The sequence below is a fragment of the Ovis aries genome, chromosome 17 (genome assembly GCF_016772045.2).
Source record: "Ovis aries strain OAR_USU_Benz2616 breed Rambouillet chromosome 17, ARS-UI_Ramb_v3.0, whole genome shotgun sequence".
Lineage (NCBI taxonomy): Eukaryota > Metazoa > Chordata > Mammalia > Artiodactyla > Bovidae > Ovis > Ovis aries.
Window position 1 is genome coordinate 50,878,895 of NC_056070.1, and position 21,830 is coordinate 50,900,724.

General features: G+C 49.3%; 1 protein-coding gene and 1 non-coding gene across 4 annotated transcripts in view; one reads left to right on the top strand and one right to left on the bottom strand.

Moving 5' to 3' along the window:
* The first annotated feature begins 3,807 nt into the window (after positions 1 to 3,807).
* The window catches only part of DHX37 (DEAH-box helicase 37), a 30,862-nt gene continuing 12,839 nt past the window's right edge, over positions 3,808 to 21,830 (top strand). For 2 of the 3 annotated variants that reach the window (XM_027956402.3, XM_042234515.2), the window contains exons 1-10: positions 3,808 to 4,011; positions 6,989 to 7,158; positions 10,073 to 10,185; positions 11,453 to 11,819; positions 15,010 to 15,158; positions 16,001 to 16,093; positions 17,253 to 17,349; positions 18,208 to 18,321; positions 21,064 to 21,165; positions 21,340 to 21,454. In XM_027956402.3, the coding sequence (XP_027812203.1) occupies positions 3,906 to 4,011; positions 6,989 to 7,158; positions 10,073 to 10,185; positions 11,453 to 11,819; positions 15,010 to 15,158; positions 16,001 to 16,093; positions 17,253 to 17,349; positions 18,208 to 18,321; positions 21,064 to 21,165; positions 21,340 to 21,454 (1,426 nt within the window). In that variant the 5' untranslated portion in view covers positions 3,808 to 3,905. Of the gene's footprint in view, positions 4,012 to 4,553; positions 4,573 to 6,988; positions 7,159 to 10,072; positions 10,186 to 11,452; positions 11,820 to 15,009; positions 15,159 to 16,000; positions 16,094 to 17,252; positions 17,350 to 18,207; positions 18,322 to 21,063; positions 21,166 to 21,339; positions 21,455 to 21,830 lie in introns of those variants that run through there. The other variant, XM_060401086.1, reaches the window with a different exon arrangement.
* TRNAR-UCU (transfer RNA arginine (anticodon UCU)) lies at positions 20,783 to 20,855 on the bottom strand. Its single transcript has one exon. It is a non-coding gene; the product is annotated as a tRNA-Arg (tRNA).

The following is a 21,830-nucleotide window of genomic DNA, read 5'->3' on the forward strand; positions in this document are numbered from 1 at the left end:
AAAAACCCCAAAACTTTATCTTAAACTTTTCTAGAACAAGCAACCCAAGATTGTAAAGGTGAAATAGCCCCAACAGGAAGGATGACTACCATTGATCGGGAAATATGAATTATATGTATTTTGCATATCGTTGAATTTATAACACCCAATAATTGGCCGCTTTTGCCGATGGCAGGGGCACCAGCTTACTCATTCATTCTGAAATGTTTAAAAGAAAAGCATTAAGCACTCCCTCCTGCCCTTCTTGAACGAACTCTATTTCAGAGTCAGAAAATAGTTGAGAACGGGAAGTTCTTTTTAGGAAATCCAGGTAGTAAATGAAAAGGGAGTGACAGAGATTAGAAAATAAGTTTGCACCCCTTAGTGAAATGATGGATCCAGGCCATGATCATCAACAGACTGAAACGAAAAGGTGACATGTTGGTGGAGAAATTGAAAATGGAGGGGCCTGGACCCACCAGTCTTGGTGGTAGAAGTATCAAAGCCGCTTGTGTGATGGATTCTTCCCAAAACACTTTGAACCCTAACTTGATGTGGCCTCCACATCTAACTCACGGTTTACAGGAAACATGGGGGATGGAAGCAAAAAAATTAGAAACAGCAGAAGCTAAAGTCAGAATGTGGAACATTCAACAGGATAAACGACCTGTTTCTTCAATAAGTAAATGATATAAAAATAAAACTTAACTTCTGTCAACCCAGAGTGAAAAGTTACCTTTTTAAATATTTATTCATTTATTTGGCTGCACCAGGTCTTCATTGTGGCAGGCAGGATCTTTCAATCGCAGCATGCGAACTCTGACTTGCAGCACGTGAGATCTAGTTCTCTGACCAGGAATCAAACCCAGGTCCCTTTGCATTGGAAATATGAAGTCTTAGCCACTAGACCACGAGGGAAGTCCCTATATCTTGTTTTGAACTTACATTTTTCTAGATTTCTGGTGAGGTTTTGCTATATTCACTGGTGTATATTTCATCATCATCATAAACAAATATTTAAAGTAAACTTTAAAAAATTGAAGTACAGTATACAAGACACCCTAGAGGTTCAGGTGGTAAAGAATCTGCCTGCAGTTCATAACTAGAGTTCAATCCCTGGATTGGGAAGATCCTCTGGAGAAGGGAATGGCTACCCACTCCAGTACTCTTGCCTGGAGAATTCCATGGACAGAGGAGTCCGGTGGGCTACAGTCCATGGGGTCGTGAAAAGTCAGACACAACTGAGTGGCATACAAGCAGAAAAATACTGTCATAAGTGCTTCTCTATGAATTTAAACAACACACAATGTGACCAGCACCCAGGTCAAGAAAAGGAACATTATCAGTTTTGCCAAAAGGCTTCCTTTGCCCTCTCCTGTTCACTACGCCCCCTCCAAAATTTAGGAGATTCATTTTGCCTATTTTTGAACTTCTGTGAATTGGATCATAAAATATGATCTTTTGTGGTTGGCTTCTTTTGTTCAACATTAAGATCCATGCTGTTGTGTAGTTTCCTTTTTCCTTTTACTTTATGCTGCTGCTAAGTCACTTCAGTCGTGTCCGACTCTGTGCGACCCCATAGATGGCAGCCTACCAGGCTCCCCCATCCCTGGGATTCTCCAGGCAAGAACACTGGAGTGGGTTGCCATTTCCTTCTCCAATGCGTGAAAGTGAAAAGTGAAAGTGAAGTCGCTCAGTCGTGTCCGACTCCTAGCAATCCCATAGACTGCAGCCTACCAGGCTCCTCTGCCCGTGGGATTTTCCAGGCAAGAGTACTGGAGTGGGGTGCCAGGAATGTTCTTTATATCTTCTGGAGGTAATCCTTTGGTATATAATATTTCAGAAGCAAATATAAGAGAATATACTATTACCTACCTAATAGTAACTTTTTATTTACTTAAATAAGCATATTTAAAGAAGAAACTGTAATCTGCTATTATCCTAAGCAATAAAATCCATGAAAACACGTTTGATTTGCTCATTGTAACTTTTCCCCAAAAATCCTTTTTAATTAATTAAAAGAATGTTCATATGTATGCTATCACAATCCTTTCATTCTCCACCTGTGTGTTTGTGGGGATATATTTTTGCTTTTCTGAAGAAGAGGGGAGCTTGTCCAGATTAATCACAGTTTTCATTCATTCTTACCTTTGACAACTGTTACTTACCTAATTGGCAGCCAGCTCCTGTTCTGGATTATTCAAATGCTTTTCCTGGGGCAATGACTTTAACTCTTGAAAATATCCTCTCTAAAATTCTAAAATAACTTCTAGCGCCTTCACTTTTTTTTTTATGATATAATTTATTTACCCTTAACCATTACCCTTAACCATTTATGCTTTTCGGAGAAGGCAATGGCACCCCACTCCAATACTCTTGCCTGGAAAATCCCATGGACGGATGAGCCTGGTGGGCTATAATCCATGAGGTCGCTAAGAGTCGGACACGACTGAGCAACTTCCCTTTCACTTTTCACTTTCCTGCATTGGAGAAGGAAATGGCAACCCACTCCAGTATTCTTGCCTGGAGAATCCCAGGGACAGGGGAGCCTGGTAGGAGGCTGTCTATGGGGTCACACAGAGTCGGACACGACTGAAGCGACTTAGCAGCAGTAGCAGCAGCATTTATGCTTTTAATAGAAAAAAAATGGAGACAATCAGTTCAGTTCACTCAGTCATGTCTGACTCTTCACGACCCCATGGACCGCACTACGCCAGGCCTATCTGTCCATCACCAACTCCCAAAGCTTGCTCGAACTCATGTCCATTGAGTCTGTGATTCCATCCAACCATCTCATCCTCTGGTGTCCCCTTCTCCTGTCTTCAATCTTTCTCAGCATTAGGGTCTTTTTCAATGAGTCAATTCTTCACATCAGGTGGCCAAAGTATTGGAGGCTTGAGCTTCAGCATCAGTCCTTCCAATGAATATTCAGGACTGATTTCCTTTAGGATTGACTGGTTTGATCTCCTTGCAGTCCAAGGGATTTTCAAGAGTCTTCTCCTTTCGGTGCTCAGCTTTCTTTATGGTCCAACTCTCACATCCATACATGACTACTGGAAAAACCATAGCGTTGACTATATGGACCTCTGTCAGCAAAGTAATATCTCTGCTTTTTAATATGCTGCCTAGGCTGGTCATAACTTTTCTTCCAAGAAGCAAGGATCTTTTAATTTTAGGACTGCAGTCATCATCTGCAGTGATTTTGGAGCCCAAGAAAATAAAGTCTGTCACTCTTCCCATTGTTTCCCCATCTATTTGCCATGAAGTGATGGGATTGGATGCCATGATCTTAGTTTTTTGAATGTTGAGTTAGTGAAGACACAGTATAGCTGTTCTATTCACAAAATAATTACAGAATTCAGAAAATACAATATTTCCGAGTGCAGTGCAGAAATGTGATGTGGTCATGAAAATGCAAAGCTGTCTAATTGATGCCTTCTTTTACTTTTTCTGTCTTTGTAATGAAAATATTTAATGCCTTTTTTACTACACAAATAATGTTGCTTGTAAGAATATCAGAAAGTACAGATAAGCTAAAAAAAGAGGGAAGAAGACTGTATTAGGAGTAGGTTATATTTTTAAAGCCGACAAAACACTCTCACTCCCAAATTAATATTAGTAGATAATTCAGATTTAGAGGTTCAAACCACATTCCTGCGAACAGCCCTGGGCTTAAACATGACTCTCGGGCACCTCAGGCCCCGCCCCTCCCTAACTTGGCCCCGCCTCACTCCGCCCCCACCGGCCTTGCTTTTTAAAGTGACCCCGCCTCTAGCTCCGCCCGCAGAAGGTCTGTTAGTACCAGCTCTCGCGAGAGCGTAGCCCGGAAGTTTTCCGTCCTGAACCTTGGTGGGAGCCCACGTGGGTTGGGCTTAGAAGTGCGCGGGTCTTGCTACCCTACCTGCTGGAGCAGGAATTCGGGCGCCATGGGGAAGCTGCGCCGGAGGTACAACATCAAGGGGCGCCAGCAGGCGGCCCCCGGCACCTCTAAAGGCCCTCCCGAGCCGCCCCCCGTGCGGCTGGAACTGGAGGGTAAGAAGGCCCTGGACAGGGGCTGGGTTTCGGGTGAGAGACCAACCAGGGCCTTGGGACCAGGGCTGGCCAGGGGGGCTAAAGGACGCTCGGACTATGTCCTGCTTCTGCGACTCCGGAAGGCTACCGGAGAGAGGCCCCCCACCTCAGATGATCCAAAGAAAGAGGGAATAATGACAGTTTTCGTTTTAACTGAGTTTGGAACAATACCTGGAGTTTCTTTCCAGTGTGGTCGTAGTATAGCAACGTGGGGAATTTGGACAAGAAAATAAGGTAATTCCATTCATTTTGATGGCATCAATTATAACCTCCCTACCAGCGATCTTTAAGTTTGTATTTTTCAGCCCAGATCTGTCTGTTTAGCTCCAGGCTGCTTGACATTTCTGCTAAGACTCCTCCGTTTTGTTCGGGAAGACTGGTGTGCCAGTCTAGGAGAGTAACAGAAGATGAGATTAAGGTGGAAAAAAATCCCTGTCGTGCACAGTTTATATGCTTTTGGGAAGAGACAAGTAAAGGAAAACAGAATATATAGAATATTTTGCATACATTCGTACTAAACAGGTAAAGTACAAGAGGTGTTTGGTGGGTTGCAGAGTTTTCGTGCGGTAGAGGGGGAAGGCCCCATTGAGAAAGCATTGAATCCTTAAGACCTGAGGGCCATCAGAATGGCTGAGTGGAGATGAAATATTAAGTAGGGGCAGGATGGGTAGGACCTGGTGGGTCATGGTGAGGACAGTGGACCTGCAGGGTTTAGAGCAGAGGAGGAACAAGGCATGGGCTTAGGTTTTAACAGCATCACTCTGGTGCTGTGTTGAGGAAGAGCAGTAGAGGGCAAAGAATCAGGTCGACTGGATAGGAGGCTGCTGAGTACAGTCAGTAGGGCAAGAGCTGATGCTTGGTCCGGGACAGCAGCAGCCGAGAATGTGAGAGGTGGTTGAATTCAAGATGTATTTGGAAGATGGAGCTGATAGGATTTGCTGGCTGACTGCACAAGAACAAAGGAAATGTCAAGAATTAATCCCAGGGTCCAGTGCCTGGAAGCTGGAGAAGGCGGGGAGGGGGCCCGCTTGGGAAGAGGCCAAGAGCTTGGTTTTGGATATGAGTGTTTTGAGGGCCCTGTTAGATATCCAAGTAGAGGGATAGTCAGGCAGCTATTGACTCAGATGCTTAGAAGAGGTAAGTCCAGGGGAGATAGCAGTTTGGAATCATCACTGTGTGTAGATGATATTTATTTAAGTCTAAAGACTGGGCCAGCTCTCACTGAGCAGTAAGTTTAGCCCAGTGAGGTGGGAGGAGATCCTTGGGAGTGTGGTTGTCCAGGGACCATGAAGAAGACCCACCATTTGTGTCGTGTTGCTATGGGGTCAGGGAGGGAGAGAAGGACCCATGGATGTAACACCAGGGAGGCCATCAGGGACCTTGATGGGTCCAGTTTCACAGGAGAGTTGAGGGTGAAGTTATTGAGTGAGTTCGGTTGTCTTGCTGACCCTTGAAACTGAGCACGCTCCAAAGTTAAACTCATCCGGCTGCTTGTATAGGATCCCTGAAGCTCAAGCTGATTTAGGCATTGGGGAAGAGTGGGCCTAGGTTCTGGAGGTGGAGTGAGGGAGAACGGGGCCCAGTGGGGAAGCCTGCTTCTCCTCCACACTCTCCTCTTGGACCCTGAAGGCAGTGAAGTTATGGGAAAGATGGTCAAGGTGGGAATCTGGAGTCTGAATTCCCTCCTCAGAATTTGCAGGGATTGGCTGGGAGTTGAAGTAACTCGCCTGACATCTCTGTGCCTCAATTTTCTCTGCTGTCACATGGGTCCAGCAGTTACATGGGGGTGGTATTTTGGGAGAATATATTTGTAACTGAGAATGCTTTAAAAAGTAAAGACAGGCTGTGTCTTTACTGACCTGTCCTGTGATGGGCATCGTTCGTTGTAACAGTGACAGCTCAGAAGGTGAGATAGACTGACAGTGAAGTGAGCACAGAGGAGCCGAGGTCTTTTAGACCCAAAGATTTGGGAAAAGTTTCTCACCCTAGAACAAGACATCTCCATTTATCCTTGAGACTTTTAGGGGCCAGAGGGACCTTATAAGATTATAAAGCAGCTTGCCTTCTGCAAAGAGCCTTCTCTGATCACTGATCCAATGTTGTTACCCTCTTTCTTATTTTTATTTTTAGCATATCCCCCCTTTTTTCTTCCTATGACACACTGGTTCTCAAATTTTTTCCTCTAAGGACATTTTTAATGTTCTTAAACATTGAAGACCCCAAGTGCTTTTGTTAATGTGAGTTCTATCAAAATTTATCATATTAGAAATTAAAACAGGGGTTTAGGGGTTTGGGTTTTTTTTGCTTTTGATTGATTTTTGGCTTCAGTGGGTCTTTACTGTAGCACACGGGCTTCTCTTGTTGTGGCACGTGGGCTCAGTAGCTGCAGCACACGAGCTTAGTTGTGACGCAGGATTTTAGTTCCTCAACCAGGAATGGATTTGCACCCCTTGCAGTGAAAGCATGGTGTCTTAACCACTGGGCCACCAGGGAATTCCCAAAAATGCCGACATTTAAAAATAGATATAACAGAAGCTCAGTACTTAGTCCACTGTACACCCAGAAGAGAGTATCTTTTAGAGTTATTGTAAAAGTGGTTTTGATCTCACAGACTCTCTGAAAGCAGGACCCTACTGGGAGGAAGGCACTGGTGTAGTTTATTCCCTCCTTGCTCTATCTCCTTCTGTCTTCCCAAAACACAAGGGTGGAGGTACCCCGACTCATGGTGGAGGGTGACCTGTGGCAGATGCTGGATGGACAGTGTAGTGAAAGTGCGGCGAGCCTACATCCCCGTTCCTGTGCAGGTGCTTGGATGGCTCGCACAGAGGGCAGAAGGGCCCCCCCAGAGGAAAACAGCATTAAGATAGCATCTTGAGACCCTAGGCATCCTGGCTCTCTAGCCTGCAAGGGCTGTGGGTCAGGCATCATATCTTTTCAGATAAGGACACGTTGAAAGGAGTCGATGCAAGCAACGCTCTTGTCCTTCCCGGGAAGAAGAAGAAAAAGACCAAAGCCCCTCCCCTGTCCAAGAAGGAGAAGAAGCCCCTGACCAAAAAAGAACGGAAGATGCTGCAGAGAATCTTAGACCAGAAGGAGAAGAAGAGCCGGGTAGGCATGCTGTGTCTGCACTCAGCCCTCCAGGCTGGCGAGGGATGGGGAGGGAAGGGGTCTGTGTCCCTGACATGATCTCTTCAATAGGACCATCAGGTAGAACTTTTTGGAATGAAGGACAAGTTCTTTGTCTGCAGCATCCAATATGGTGGTCACTCGCCATGTGTGGTTGTTGAGTAGTTGAGATGTGGCCAGTCAGATTGAGGGGTTGATTTTTTTTTTTTTTAATGTATTTATTTGGCTGTAGCTCATCTTAGTTGCAGAATGCGGGATCTTTAGTTGCAGCATGGGGGGTCTAGTTCCCTGACCAGGGATCGAACCCAGGCCCTCTGCATTGGGAGCATGTCCAGCCACTGGACCACCAGGGAAGTTGCAGAGGAATTGAATTTTTAATGTGATTTGGTTTTAATTAATTTAAATGCAAATAGCCACATATAACTAATGCCCCTTGTGGGACACAAAGAATCAGAACCTTCCAGCCCTCGAAGGAGGACATGCTTCTGGGGTGTCTATCAGTCTGGAATGGGTTCAGGTTTGTAGAGACCATGTTTGTTGAACCAGGAGTCAGTCGATCAACGTGCTCACTGTTTACTCTCCACCCCGCATTTATTTTATTTTTTAAACTTTATCCTAGAGCGTTTTGACCTTTTTTACTTAATATTTTCTTAAGGAGAAAATTTTATATTGAGAAATTCTAGCATATATAAAAGTAGAGACATTAGTGTCACGAGGTCCCGTGTACCAGTCACCAGCTTCAACAGTTGTCGGGCCCATGGTCAACCTTGATCATCTCCATGGCCAGCCGGTTTCCTACCCCATAGATCAAAGCCCAGGCAGCCTCAATCTGTACTGTTTCTTTGGCTGTTCTGACAAATGACCACCAGCTGGGTGTCTTAAACAATGGAAATGGGTTCTCTTGCTGATCTGGAAGCCAGAAGTCTGAAATCATAAGGGTGTGCAGGGCTATGCTCCTTCTGAAGGTTCCAGGGGAGGGCAGTACCTGGCCTCTTCCAAATCCTGGTGGCTCCAGGTTTCCTTGGCTTGTGGCCACATCACTCCATTCTCTGCCCGCATCTTCACATGGGCTGCTCCCCTGTGTGTCTCTCCTCTGTGTATCTCTGATAAGGACACTTGTCTTTGAATTTAAGATTCACCCGGTTATTCCAGTATCTCATCTTGAGATCCTTAATTACCCTTAACTTGAATAAGATCCCATCCTGGGACATGGGCTTCCCAGGTGGCACTAGTGGTAAAGAACCCGTCTGCCAGTGCAGGAAACGTAAGAGACTTACGTGTGATCTCTGAGTTCAGAAGATCCCCTGGAGCAGGGCATGGCAACCCACTCCAGCATTCTTTCCTGGAGAATCTCCATGGACAGAAGAGCCTAGCAGGCTTCAGTCCATAGGATCGCAAAGAGTAGGACATGAATGAAGCAACTTAGCATGCACTGGGACATGGATGTATTGTTTTGAAGGGCCACCATTCAACCCATTATGTAGCATTGTATCCCTGAGTGTTTCAGTTTGCATCTCTAAAATAAAGATCATTTCCAATAACCGCAGTGCCTTTAATACATCCAGATTTTTTTCAAAACACCATCAAATATCCAGTAAATAGTCAAACTTTGCACCATTTCGTTGCACTCCCCACCCCATCTCTTGTCTTTCCCCCTTACCATTTGTTGCAGAGATTGGTTTGTCTCAAAGACTTTCCCATGGTCTGGGTTAAATTTTCTTATCTCTGTAATTTAAAAAGTGTTCTTCCACTGTCCAGTTTCCTATAAATTGGTATTCGGGTCTGGGGCAGTGACTCAACAGAGACAGTTTTGCCCCCGCTGAGCCCATTTGGCCAAGTCTGGAGACTTTTGGAGTTGTGACGATTGGAGGATGCTACTAGCATTTTGCAGGGTAGAGGCCTGGGATGCTATTAAATAGCCTGCAGTGCCCAGAACATCAAAAAATTATCTGACTCTGAATGCTACTGTGTGGAGACCAAGAAACTTGATCTAAAGGCTTCAGGAGACTACCTCCTGACAGTCTTTTTAAATTGGAATATAATTGCTTTATAATGCTGTGTTAGTTTCTGCTGCATAGCAAAGTGGATCAGTTATAAGTATACATACAGCCCCTCCCTCTTGAACCTCTCTCCCATCCCTCCTTAGTCTTTCTGACAGGGTGACCACACAGGGTGCTGTGACCCCCAGGCGACACACACCAGCCTGCGATTAGCAGCTCTGACATCAGTCCCTGGAGCTCTTCATCCAGGGGAGGACTCACTGTCCTGTGATTGGGTGCTGTGTTTAATCCTGCGAGCATCTTTGCTTGCTGTTTTGTACGTTGTTTTTTCTTTTCTCAATTAAGAAATTTGTGCACATGTGTATATATGTGTGTGTACATATATACACATATATGAGCACATATTAAAATATCTATAATTTCAAGAATAGTGAAACAAACACTCCTAACTCGTTCACCCAGAGGAAGGGGGCCAGCTGGGCCCACCTCTCACTGCTTTATTCCAGATAGCGTGGGGACTACTTCCCATCACACAAAGAGCTATTCCTCCCTTGTACTAACTGCCGGGGAGTCTTGCATTATACAGATGGGCCCTACTTTATTCCATCTCCCTTTGATGGGCATCTGGCTAGTCGATAATCTCTTATGACACACCATGGGGCAAAGAGAACCTTGTTTATCCAACCACAGACTCTGTAAGGGGGCGAGAAGCCACCCCAAGCTCACATGTCTGTCAAGGTTAAGAACACTGTGACGCCAGGCAATTGAAGTTCAGCCTTTGGTTTAAAAAAGACTGTGGGTGTTAGAGATGCTGTAAATTTATTTAGAGTCTCAACTTCCCTTCTAAAGAGAGGCTCATGATGCCAAATGTATAACACACTCGTTTCCTTCCCCAGCGAGCTGAGATGCTACAGAAATTGAGTGAAGTCCAGGTTTCAGAAGCTGAGATGAGACTCTTCTACACCACGTCCAAGCTGGGCACTGGAGAACGCATGTACCACACCAAAGAGTAAGTCACCAGGTTCCTCTCTGAAGCCCGTTCCTCCCTCCAGGGCTCCCAGGGTGGGGAATGTCTTGGGAGTCATGGGGTCTTCTGGGGTTACGAGAAAATACATTTGCAATGACCCATGTGCTAAAATACGTCCAGTGGGTAGAGACCTCACATGCTGCTTAATATGCTGGGATCTTTTGCCCACATGGGGGTCTTCTAGAGCTTCAGTAACCAGGCACCACAAACCAGGTACCTTAACGCAAGAGGAATTTATTCTCGTGGCTCTGATGGCCAGAAGTCCAAAGTCAAGTGTCAGTGGGGTTGTTTCCTGCCAGAGGCCGGAGAATCTGTTCCATTCTGTCCCCCAGCTTCTGGGGGGACAGCTTCTGTCCCCCAGCAGCCCACGTCACCCCAGTCTGTGTGTCCTTGTAGTGTCTTCCATGTGTCTCTCTGAGTCTTCCATGGCCGCCTCCTATCTGGGTCTGGGTCTCTGTTTTCTGTTCTTATAAGGAACCTAACTCAGTTTGACCTCATCTTCATGACATCTGCAAACACCCCATTTGCACATAAGATCACATTTTGAGTATGTGAGTGACCGTGAATTTTGGAAGACAGACACTTCCACAGTCGATATTTAAGAACTAGGAGATTTCATGTTAAAATCCGGGTTCCTCTTCCTGCCCCAGTCTTGACCCGTTGAATGATGTGGCCACACCAGCTGGCATTCCCATAGGGCAGCTGGTCTTAGGTAGGGCCTATGTGTTCCCTCAGCTCAGGCCCCTGCTCGCTGCTCCCTCACACTTGGCCCACTGTGTTCATTTGCAGTCCCGTCCCATAAGACTTGTGGCGCATTTAATGACTGCTTATTGAATGCAAACTGCATCTCAGGCTCTCCTCTGGGCCCTAGAAATAGAGCAGTGCACAAAAATAAAGTTTCTTTCCATAAGGAGCTTACGTTCTAATAGTGGGGAGATGGGCAGTAGTTAGATAAATACACATAAATCTAGTGCTGTAATTGCTCAGTAGAAAAGAGCAGGGCGAAGAGGATGGAGGGCGTGGGAGAGGTGATTGAGGCTGCAGAGTCAGGGGAAGTCTTCCTGAGAGGCGACCTTTGAGTCAAGTGAGGGAGAAGCTACCTGCAGGGACCATGGACAGCGGGTGCAAAGGCCCTGAGGCAGGAAGGAGCGTGGCCTCTGAGTCCTGCCTCTGATGAGCCTTCAGCAACCCAGAGCTGCCTCAGGTTGGCTGGCCCATCCTAGAGTCTGATTTCTGGCCTTCCCTGCAGGAAACCGGATGATATGGCAGCCCAGGGTCCAGAGAGGATCAGCAGCCTCAGTGGGGCCCACCGGAAGCGCCGCCGCCAGGAGGCAGAAGAGGAGTCTGAATCCTCAGTGGACTCTGAACCCGAGGAGGCTCCAACAGATAATCAGTCAGAGGCCCCAACAGACAATCAGTCAGAGGCCAGTGCAGAGTCGACCCCAGCGCACCTGCCACCAGCTCCGTCTGGGACCAGCGGCCAGAGCCCAGTGCCCAGCGGCCCAGCCAAGACTCCTGCCCCTCCGGCAGCTACTCCCGCGGCAGTCTCTGCCCTGGCCAGGCCTCCCTCGAAGCCCGCCATCTTCATCCCTGTGAACCGCTCCCCTGAAATGCAGGTTGGTCACTTTGGTGTTTGATGGAGAGCTTAGGGAATCAGGTCAGTACAGTGGGGGCTGTGGGTGCAGCGAGAGGGCATCCTGGGATCTGAGCAGGTTGCATCACCTTCTGTGTCTAGGTTTCATCATCTGGAAAGGGGGAATAGCTGTGCCCGCCTTGTCAGGCTGGTGAGCGAGTGCCTGGCATGTGGTGGGGCTCTTGAGATGGGTGTCAGATGCCTTTCTCATCTTCTGGTCGCTGTCACCTGCAGCCTCTGACCACGGGTCCTGGCCCAAGTGTCCACTCCTCGGGATAAGAGCTTAGGCTATGGAGTCAGTTGGCCTGGAATAGAGTGCTGATCCCTCCACCTCCCAGCTCGTTCCTGGGCCCTGTTTTCTTGATTGGTGGAATGGGGGTACCTGTCTACTCACAGGGGTTCCACCCCTCTGCACTTGTTTTCCTTGTCTGGTAGAGTGAGTATCTTACTGGGTTGTCACGACAACAAGATTAAGGGATAGGAAGCTCGAGGCCCATGGAAGAATAGAATAAAAAATATTAGTGCATTGTGCCCATTAAGAATAAGTCGTTTAATGAGACTGCTTTGAGGTTGGTGATGCCTCAGGGTTTGGCCCACTGTAGATGATGGTTACTCCGTCCACCCGCCAGCCCAGGAAGTAGAGCAGTCTACAGCCTGTGGAACTTTCAGTCCAGCAGACAAGACCAAGATGGACAACGCAGTGTCACACAAGGGGAGGGACAAGATCCGTGGAAGGGAAGATCGGGTACCATGAAGGGGCAGTGTAGGAGTATAGGCTTCTCAGGGAAAGTGTCTTCTAGGGTAAGAGCTCAGTGACCAGCTGAGAACAGGGGGGCCATCCCATACTAAGAACTTGGTGAGCAAAGGCCCTGAAGCAAAGGGCTCATGGGTCTCAGAGCAGCAGTTTCAAACCACAGATCAGATTGTGGGAACATATGGGATGTAACCAGCATTTTTTTTTTTTAATGGAAAAGAATAGAAAATATTAGTCACTGTTCCATATGAAAGTAGTAGTTTGCTGAGAAGGCAATGACACCTCACTCCAGTGTCCTTGCCTGGAGAATCCCAGGGACGGTGGAGCCTGGTAGGCTGCGGTCTGTGGGGTCGCGAAGAGTCGGACACAACTGAGTGACTTCCCTTTCACTTTTCACTTTCATGCATTGGAGAAGGAAATGGCAACCCACTCCAGTGTTCTTGCCTGGAGAATCCCAGGGACGGCGGAGCCTGGTGGACTGCCGTCTATGGGGTCGCACAGAGTTGGACACGCCTGAAACGACTTAGCAGCAGCAGCAGTTTACTGAGAGGGCTTCCCAGGTGGTGCTAGTGGTAAAGAACCCAACTGCCAATGCAGGAAACGTAAAAGACGCAGGTTTGATCCCTGGATCAGAGAGATCCCCTGGAGCAGGGCACAGCAACCCACTCCAGTTTTCTTGCCTGGAGAATCCCTGGACAGAGGAGCCTTGTGGGCTACAGTCCATGGGGTCGCAAAGAGTCGAACACAACTGAAGCAACTTAACATACACAGTTTAATGAGATTGCACTTCCTGTCACAGGTACATTTGTGTGCGTATATATGTTAGGTAGTTAGAATAGGAAAAAGGAGTCCAAAATGGTGGTGGCAAAAAGACAAGGAAAGGAAAAGCCCATGAAAATAGAACAAAGGAAGGTCTGAGGACCAGAGTGAACACCTCAGGTAAAACAAACGGCACTTCACCTCAGGTAAAACAAACGGCACTCCAGTTTGTATAGAGCAGGCTCAGGGGGAGGAGGAAAAAACATATAAAGAGAAGAGCCAAACTTGGGCCTCTATTCTCGTCCTGTCTTTTGGGTCACATGCCCTCACGCCTTGAGGATGTATTTTTCTTTACTTTCTGAATAAAACTGAGCTGTAACACTGGTCCATCCAAGGGCTTTTGACCCTGGTCCATCCAAGGGCTTCAGATTTTTGCTGCGATGAGACAGAATCGAGGAAATTACAAATTCCCTCGACACATATAAAGAATTAGGGTGAGCTCACTGCTCAAACAGACCTTGAAGTGCCCCTGGCTGCATGCCACAAAGGTTTCCTTGTCGGTGATGTCAGAGCCTGATGCTATCCACTGGCAAGTGAGGGGTGTGGGATTCTGCTCCACGCATTGATTGAGTGACCCAGGCTCCACCATCCAGCATCCCTGGTGCCCCCCGGGGTTCCTCCCTTGGCCTTTCTCTGTGGTTTTTCCACAAGCGTATTCTTGAGCCTAGGTGTATAAGTGGCCTTGTATCATATATGTTTTCCTGCACTTTGTTTTTTTGTTAATCATTATGTTCCTGGGATTTACTTATCTGTGAAGATGTATGTCACTGAGGTCTATTTGGTTTGGTTGTGGTTTTGAAACTGCTATAGAGTATTCCTCTGCTTGAATAGAGCACGGTTTAAGTAGTCCTCTCTGGCTGGACATTTGAGACGTTCTTGCTTTTTGCTCCCATCTTCTCTGCTGCTTTCCATGTTCTTGTCCTCTTCTTGCCATCACAGATGCAAAACTTTGGGGGACAGGGTTTGCAAACTGGAGGTCACAGCCATCATGGGGTCATGAGATGGCCAGTGCTGTTTTTTTTTTTAACCAATAGAATAGAAGTAGAGAACAGAATTTTTAAAATTAGGCATGCTTCACACATAATCAGAGCAAGCAGGGGTTCACAAAACTCCTCCCTCACTATGTAATACTTGTGTGTGCGTGTGTGTGTGTGTATCTGCATACACTCATGTGTGTGTACCTAGCAGAATCACGCCTAGGATGTGACGCTGTGTCTCACATCCTGAATTTTGGTAAAATTAGCACCCGGTTGTTTGCTGAATTGACTCTTCCATAAGTGTGAACTCCCCCAGCAACAGAGGGTTCTTGTGCCGCACGGGGGCTTCTCTGTACCAGGCTGACCCTTTGGATGCCAGATGTGACATTCCGAAGGACCCAACCCATGTCTCTGGCCCCCTCCCCAGCCATCAAGGCTTCCATCCTCCAGTGGGGCCCACCTGTTCCCCTTAACTGGGTGCCAGCTGCTGCCTTTGTAGGAACCACATCACCTGTATAGTCTTGCTTTGAACAAAGTCCCCTCATCCTGTCTGCCCTTCTGCAGCGGCTGCAACGCCCCTCTGCCCCCCATTCCCTGAGTTCTGACTTCCTCTCTCTCACCAGGAAGAGCGGCTGAAGCTCCCAATTCTCGCTGAAGAACAAGTGATCATGGAGGCAGTGGCTGAGCACCCTATCGTCATCGTATGTGGTGAGACCGGCAGCGGGAAGACCACCCAGGTGCCGCAGTTTCTCTACGAAGCAGGCTACAGCAGGTGGGGGCTGGCCACAGGGTCCCCCGCAGGCCTCTCAGGTGGCAGGGAGACGTGGTTCCCCAAAGTCGTCAGGAGCACGGGCTCCTGAAGATCTAATTTCAGTTCCGTGGTTGACATGCCGTGTGACTTGAGGCAAGCTCCTTAACCTCTCTGGACCTCAGCTGCCTCAGCTGTGAGATGGGGGCTCATCATTGCCACCTACTTCACAGGGTTGTTATGTGAGGAAATGACTGGATTTGTGTAAAACACTTAGATCAGTTCCTAGTGGGAGCGGCGGTGTGTCATCTCCTGTTAGCCCTTTTGACCCGTGTATGTCGAGGCCCCCAAGACCGCTCAAAAGTTCAGCAATTTTCTTGGAAGACTCCCAGGTCGTACAGTGAAGGACACAGTGTTCCATCAGCAAAGGAGGAAGGCACGTGGGGTGAAGTCTGGGGGAACCAGGCACAGGCTCCCAGACCCCTCTCCTGGAAGGTCACACAGGACATGCTTCTTTCCCCCAGTGATGAGTTGTGATAACACATATGATTATCCTCTACTAGGATGCCCATAGAGACTCAGCGCCCGGGGTTCTTCATTGGGGGTTGGTCACGTGGGCACTGTCTGCCTGGTACCTGCCAAATTCTAGACTCCCTGAAGGAAAGCAGTTGTCAGTATGAACCGTGTGGTTTGTACTGACAGTCCAAGCCCAGGGAGCCCCTCTTATCCATCAGGGAGAAGTGGGAGGCCCCTGAAATCCAGGATCGCAGACACCAGCCAGGGACGTTTGTAGGGACAGCAGCCTCGGGCCTGCTGGGTCAGCTCTTTCCTGCCTGAAATTCAGCCCTGTGTTCTCCCCCTCACAGTGACAACAGCATCATCGGCGTCACAGAGCCCCGCCGAGTAGCCGCAGTGGCCATGTCCCAGCGAGTAGCTAAGGAGATGAATCTGTCGCCACGGTGAGTGCTGTGCTTCATGGAGGAGGGTTGAAGGTGGCCCTCCAGACCCACCGAGCTGAGCCGTGACACACGCCCTCGTTCACCCTGGAGGCTGTTCACAGATGTCCGTATCTTTCCTATGCCATTTCATTGCATATCTTGAAATTTATAGTATACACAAAGCTGCCCCCACTTTCTTTCATCCTCTTTATTTAACTTGTTAGTGTTAAGTTTCCACAAAAGTGGAAAGACTAGTATAACGAGCCCCACCATGTACCCGAGACCCGGTTTCAGGAATTGTCACCTAGTGACCAGCTGTGTGTCATCTGTGCCCTGTGCTCGCCCTCAGTTCTTGGGGAGCAAGTTTCAGATGTCTTATCATCTCAGCCTCAATATTTCATCGTGTAGGTCTGAAAGATCAAGCCTCTGTTTTGGGGATTTTTGTTTATGTGTTTTTGGGTGCCCCTCGTAGCTTGGGGATCCTAGTTTCCCAACTGAGGACTGAAGCTGGACCCCTGCAGTGGAACTCAGAGTCCTAAACACTGGACCACCAGGGTGCCTAGTTGCTCAGTCTTGTCTGACTCTTTGTGACCCCATGGACTGTAGCCCACCAGTCTCCTCTGTCCGTGGGGATTCTCCAGGCAAGAATACTGGAGTAGGTTGCCATGCACTCCTCCAGGGGATCTTCCCAACCCAGGGACTGAACCCAGGTCTCTTGCATTGCAGATGGACTCTTTACCGTCTGAGCCACCAGGGAAGCCCTGTAACTTTTTTTTTTTTAAGGACAACTATAAACATAATTGCAGTACCATCACCATCACTAAAAAGTGTGTCCTAACTCCTGAGTGTGTTCCTTCCGTGTTCCCATTTCCTGGGTTGCCTCCTAAAAAATTTTTAGAGTTGATTGTTTACATCAGGCTCCAGCCAAGGTCTATGTGCATGTGTGGTTAACATGCTCTGCACTTGTCTGTGAGCTCCCCTCACCCCTCACACTGGAGGCCAGGGTCCTAGAGAGGTAGGCAGAGTGGCCCAGTGTCTGGGCCTTGGTAGGTGAGCTGGTGAGTCCTGCCCTTAGCCGCCTGCCTAGCAGGACCAGGCCTGCTCTGCTTATCTCCTTGGAGTAGCCACCACCCCAAGCAGCCGCAGCTCTAGGGGACTGATCTGTAGCTTGTGCCTGCAGGGTTGTCTCCTACCAGATCCGATATGAAGGAAACGTGACCGAAGAGACCAGAATCAAGTTCATGACTGATGGTGTCTTGCTCAAGGAAATCCAAAAGGTTGGTTGCTTTTCTCATGTCACAGAGCAAGGCTGGTGAGCGTAAGAGTGGGAAGCTAGGATGTCACCCAGGATGTGAGCAGCCAGCGTGACAAATTTTGGCAAAGCACTGCATTTACTGTTGTATTGCTGTGTGATCTTGGATAAGTTACTTAACCTCTCTGGGCCTTGGTTTCTTGATCTGCAAGCTGGTACCTTCCTCCTAATTGCTTTAAATCATGTGAAGCATGAAAGCACTTTAGCAGAACACCTAATCGGTGTTCATTACATGTGAGCTTGTATGTTTGTTGCAGTTTGGTTCACAGACTTTAGGCATTAGCCAACAGCACACTGCTACCCACTGGCTGTCTGAGGTCCCCCTGGGCAGGGGTCTCTGGGGAGGGCAGAGGTGACTCCTGCCTCCTCTGCCTCGAGGCCAGCCAGGATCACTGTGAAGGCGGCTGTGGGAGTGCTTTGGGCTCTGATGGCCCCTGTCTGTGTGGCGTGTGCTGCCCTGTTTCCCCTGGTCCCTGTCTCCTGCCCGCCTCCCCACCATCCGCATTGGTAGCTCGGCTCTAATAGATCACAGCTGCCTTTTCTCTGCCAGGCCCCAGGCTCTGTGCTGTCTGCTTTATAAACAGTAATTGTCATCGAAATTTCTCCATGACCTCTTGAGATGGGTCCTCTTGTCCCATTTTACAGATGGAGAAATAGGCCTGGGGTCATAGGCCACAACCCGCTGCAGGCCAAGTGCTCTTGTATCCGTGCCAGCTACCAAAGGAATTCATTGAGTGGGTGCTTTGGGATGCACACTCATCCTGGGGTGCTCCAGTCCATGTGGCCATCCTCATCCCTGGACCCCCTCCCCACTCCTCCCTAGGACTTCCTGCTGCTGAAGTACAAGGTGGTGATCATCGACGAGGCCCACGAGAGGAGTGTGTACACTGACATCCTCATCGGCCTCCTGTCCCGCATCGTGTGTCTCCGGGAGAAGGTAGGCGGGAGGTGCCGGGGAACCCCGAGGCCCACTCAGCCCACGCCCATCCACACCCGGACTGCTGCCATGAGAGGGTCTCCTAGAACTGCCTCCTCCAGGCCAGGAGCGAGGGCTCTGGGTCTTGGTGTAAATAGATTCCACCCCTAGGTTCAGCCTCCATCATGTTACCTTTCCCTCCATCAGAGCAAGAGGCTCAAGCAAGGAGCTCACGGTGGGCCAGGCGACACTGTGGGCTTCCCAGCTGGCTGAGTGGTAAAGAATCCACTTGCCAGTGCAGGAGATGCAGGTTTGATCCCTAGGTCGGGATGATCCTTTGGAGAAGGAAATGGCAACCCACTCCAGTATTCAATAGACAGAGGAGCCTAGCGGGCCATAGTCCATGGGGCTACAAAGAGTTGGACTTGATTGAACACGCGTGCACTTAGCCAGACCCCACTGCATCTGGCTTTAAGACACCAGCCAGGTCTTTGAAATCCACAGAACTGGTGGGGCCGCCCACCAAGCCCGTATGCTCCATGTGCTGTGAGACACCCTGTGCCCGGCCTGGGGTCAGCTTTTCCCTCCATCTCCCCCCGTCCCTCGATTGGACGGGGATGGTCATCAAAGGGATGCTGTGCTAGGATGGGGTGCCATGGAACAGTTCCCGCCAGTCCCACTGAGAAGTTGATGCTTTTTCATGCCTAGTTCTTAGAAGTGCAGAACCTTTGTCATCAGACATCAGTTCTATGTGTGCTGTGTGCCAGGCACCGATCAGATCTCAGTAAACAAGACAGAGGTTCCTGCCTTCATGGGGTTTCCATTTAAGGGAAGGCAACTGGCAGTAAGCCACTCAGAAGCCTGTGAATTCCTGGTGGACAAAACCAGAAAGAGGGAGCAAAATCAGGCAGAAGGTAGGAGGGTTGGTAGTGTGATGAGACTCACAGAGAGGGTGGCCTTTGAGTGGGGGTTGGGGGAAGGGAAGGAGTGAGAAGCAGCTGCCAGAGGAGGAGATTCTAAATGTCAAGAAAAGCAGGTGCAAAGACCCTGGGGCAGGTGTAGGGCTTGTGTCGGGTTTTCATTTTGGGTTTTTTTTGTTAACTGTATGTAACTGATGCATTTAAAGTGTGCAATTCAGTGGGCTTCAGCATATTCAGAGTTATATGCCATCAGTACAGTCAACTTTAAAATATTTTCATCACCCTGAAAAGAAACCTTTTAGCTATCTCCATGGTCCTCCCCCACTCTCCCATCTCAAGGTATCCATGGTCTGTTTCCCGTCTCTACGGATTTATCTATTCCATATATTTCACGTAAATGAAATCACACAGTATGTGTGTGTATTTTTTTTTAATTTATTTGTTTGGCTGCACCAGGTCATAGTTATGGCATGCAAGATCTTTGATCTTTGTTGCAGTGTGCAGGATCCAGTTCCCTGATCAGGGACCAAGCCCAGACCCCCTGCATTGGGAGCACAGAGTCTTGGCCACTGGGCCACCAGGGAGGTCCCAGCATGCGGCCTTTCGTGGCTGGCCTCTTTCACTTAGCACATTTTCAGAGTTCATCCCCGTTGTTGCGTGTGTCAGTGCTTCATTCCTTTTTATGGCCGAATCATCGTCCATTGTGTGGCTGGACCACATTTCATATACCCATCCATCTACCATTGGAGACTTGGGCTCTTCCCACTTTCCATCTCTTGTGAATGTCCATGTCCAGGTGGCCGTGTTTCCTTTCTCTGGGGCCCGTGCCAGGGGCAGGGTTGCCAGGTCCCCCAGGGGCTCCTTGTGTTCATCTGAGCCGCTCCTGACTGGCTTCTGCAGTGGTCACGCCTCCCGTGTTCCCGCCCACAGTGTACAGGCTGCCTTCCACGTCCTCACCCACACTTGACATTTTGCGTGTTTTTAGTCCTCAACCATTCTAGCAGCATCTCACTGTGGTCTTGATTTGTGCACTGAGGATGGTTAGGCAGCTGAGGGTGGTGGAGCAGAGCGAGTGAGGTGGGAAAAACAGGAGACGCATGGGGTCATAGAGGTGCATGGGGTGGGGCCAGACAGGGAGGTTGTGTTGGGGAGGAGGCAGAACCTTTGGTCTGCACTGTGCCTCTCACCTTGGCTTTTGTTCACCAAAGACGCTGAACTTCCGGGGTTTGCAATTTACAAGCTTCAGAAGACAGCTTCCACGGGCTCGAGAGCAGAGCCCACCACAGGGGGCACAAGAGGTGCTGCTGAGGTGGCTGAAAACCAGGCACACCCACTGCACCCATCCCTGAGTCAGGCTGCACCTCCTTGTCCATTTTGGGGACAGACAGTCATGATGTCGAGCGGGGGCTGACAGCAACCGTACCCACTGTTCCCGTGTGTGGGGTGGACCCCAAGCTCAGCCCTCCTGTCTCGCCTAACGTCATCAGGGCTTGACTCGAGAATCTTTTTTTTTTAAGCCTTTGTTTGTTTTTTGCCATGACACACTGCTTGCACTGTCTTAGTTCCCCGACCAGGGATTGAACCTTGGTCCCCAGCAGTAGAAGTGCTGAGTCCTAACCACTGGACCTCCAGGGAAGTCCCTCAGGGGGATCTTAAGGGCTCCTTCAACAGGCCACTACCATCCACTTCTGCTTTTCTTGGGTCTTTGGCATCCAGAAGAGGGGCTGAGGAGCAGGTTTGTGGGGCTGGAGATGAGACCAGGAGGGCAGAAGTCTCCCCCGATGCTGCCGTCAGTGTTCCTGGCCTCGGGTGGCCATGGGTCCCCGGGTCTCTCGTTCCCCAGAGGCACCTGCCGCTGAAGCTGCTCATCATGTCGGCCACACTGCGAGTGGAGGACTTCACCCAGAACCAGCGGCTCTTCACCCAGCCACCCCCAGTCATCAAGGTACCATCCAGGCCAGGGTCTCAGGGCTGCCGGCGGGAGGAGGGCCCCTCTGTCAGCCATAGCAGAGCTTGGGGTTGCCTGAGGGTTGGGGTAGCAGCAGCCTTCATGGTCAGAGTTCAGAGAAGTGGGAGGGCTCAGGTCATCCCCCACCCCTGACCCCGTACCTCCCGGTAGGTTGAGTCCCGGCAGTTCCCGGTGACAGTGCATTTCAACAAGCGGACGCCACTGGAAGACTACAGTGGGGAGTGCTTCCGGAAGGTCTGCAAGATCCATCGCATGCTGCCCGCAGGTGAGACCCTGGCAGGGTGGGCCGGGGGTCCTCCCCTTGCGGACCCAGGGTTGCAGGCAGCGGGGGCTCGGGGTGGCACTTGCTCTCTCTGTACCTCAGTGTCTGCAGTGGTCCCGGGGCACTCACCACACCTGTCCTGCCCCAAGGATTGCAAGGCTTCAGGGACTAACCAGACAGTGGGGCTCTGGGTGCCTTTTGTCCCCACATATACAGAGCAAGTGGGCAGGTGTGTTCACCTGAGTGTCCCTCCTGATCCCCCCAACCCCCGCCCGCCCTCACAGTTCTCCGCACATCCCCATGGCACATGCTCTGGTAGTTCCATTTATCCATTTGCCAGGTGATGGATATTTGGGTTGCTCCCACTTCCTGGGAGTAG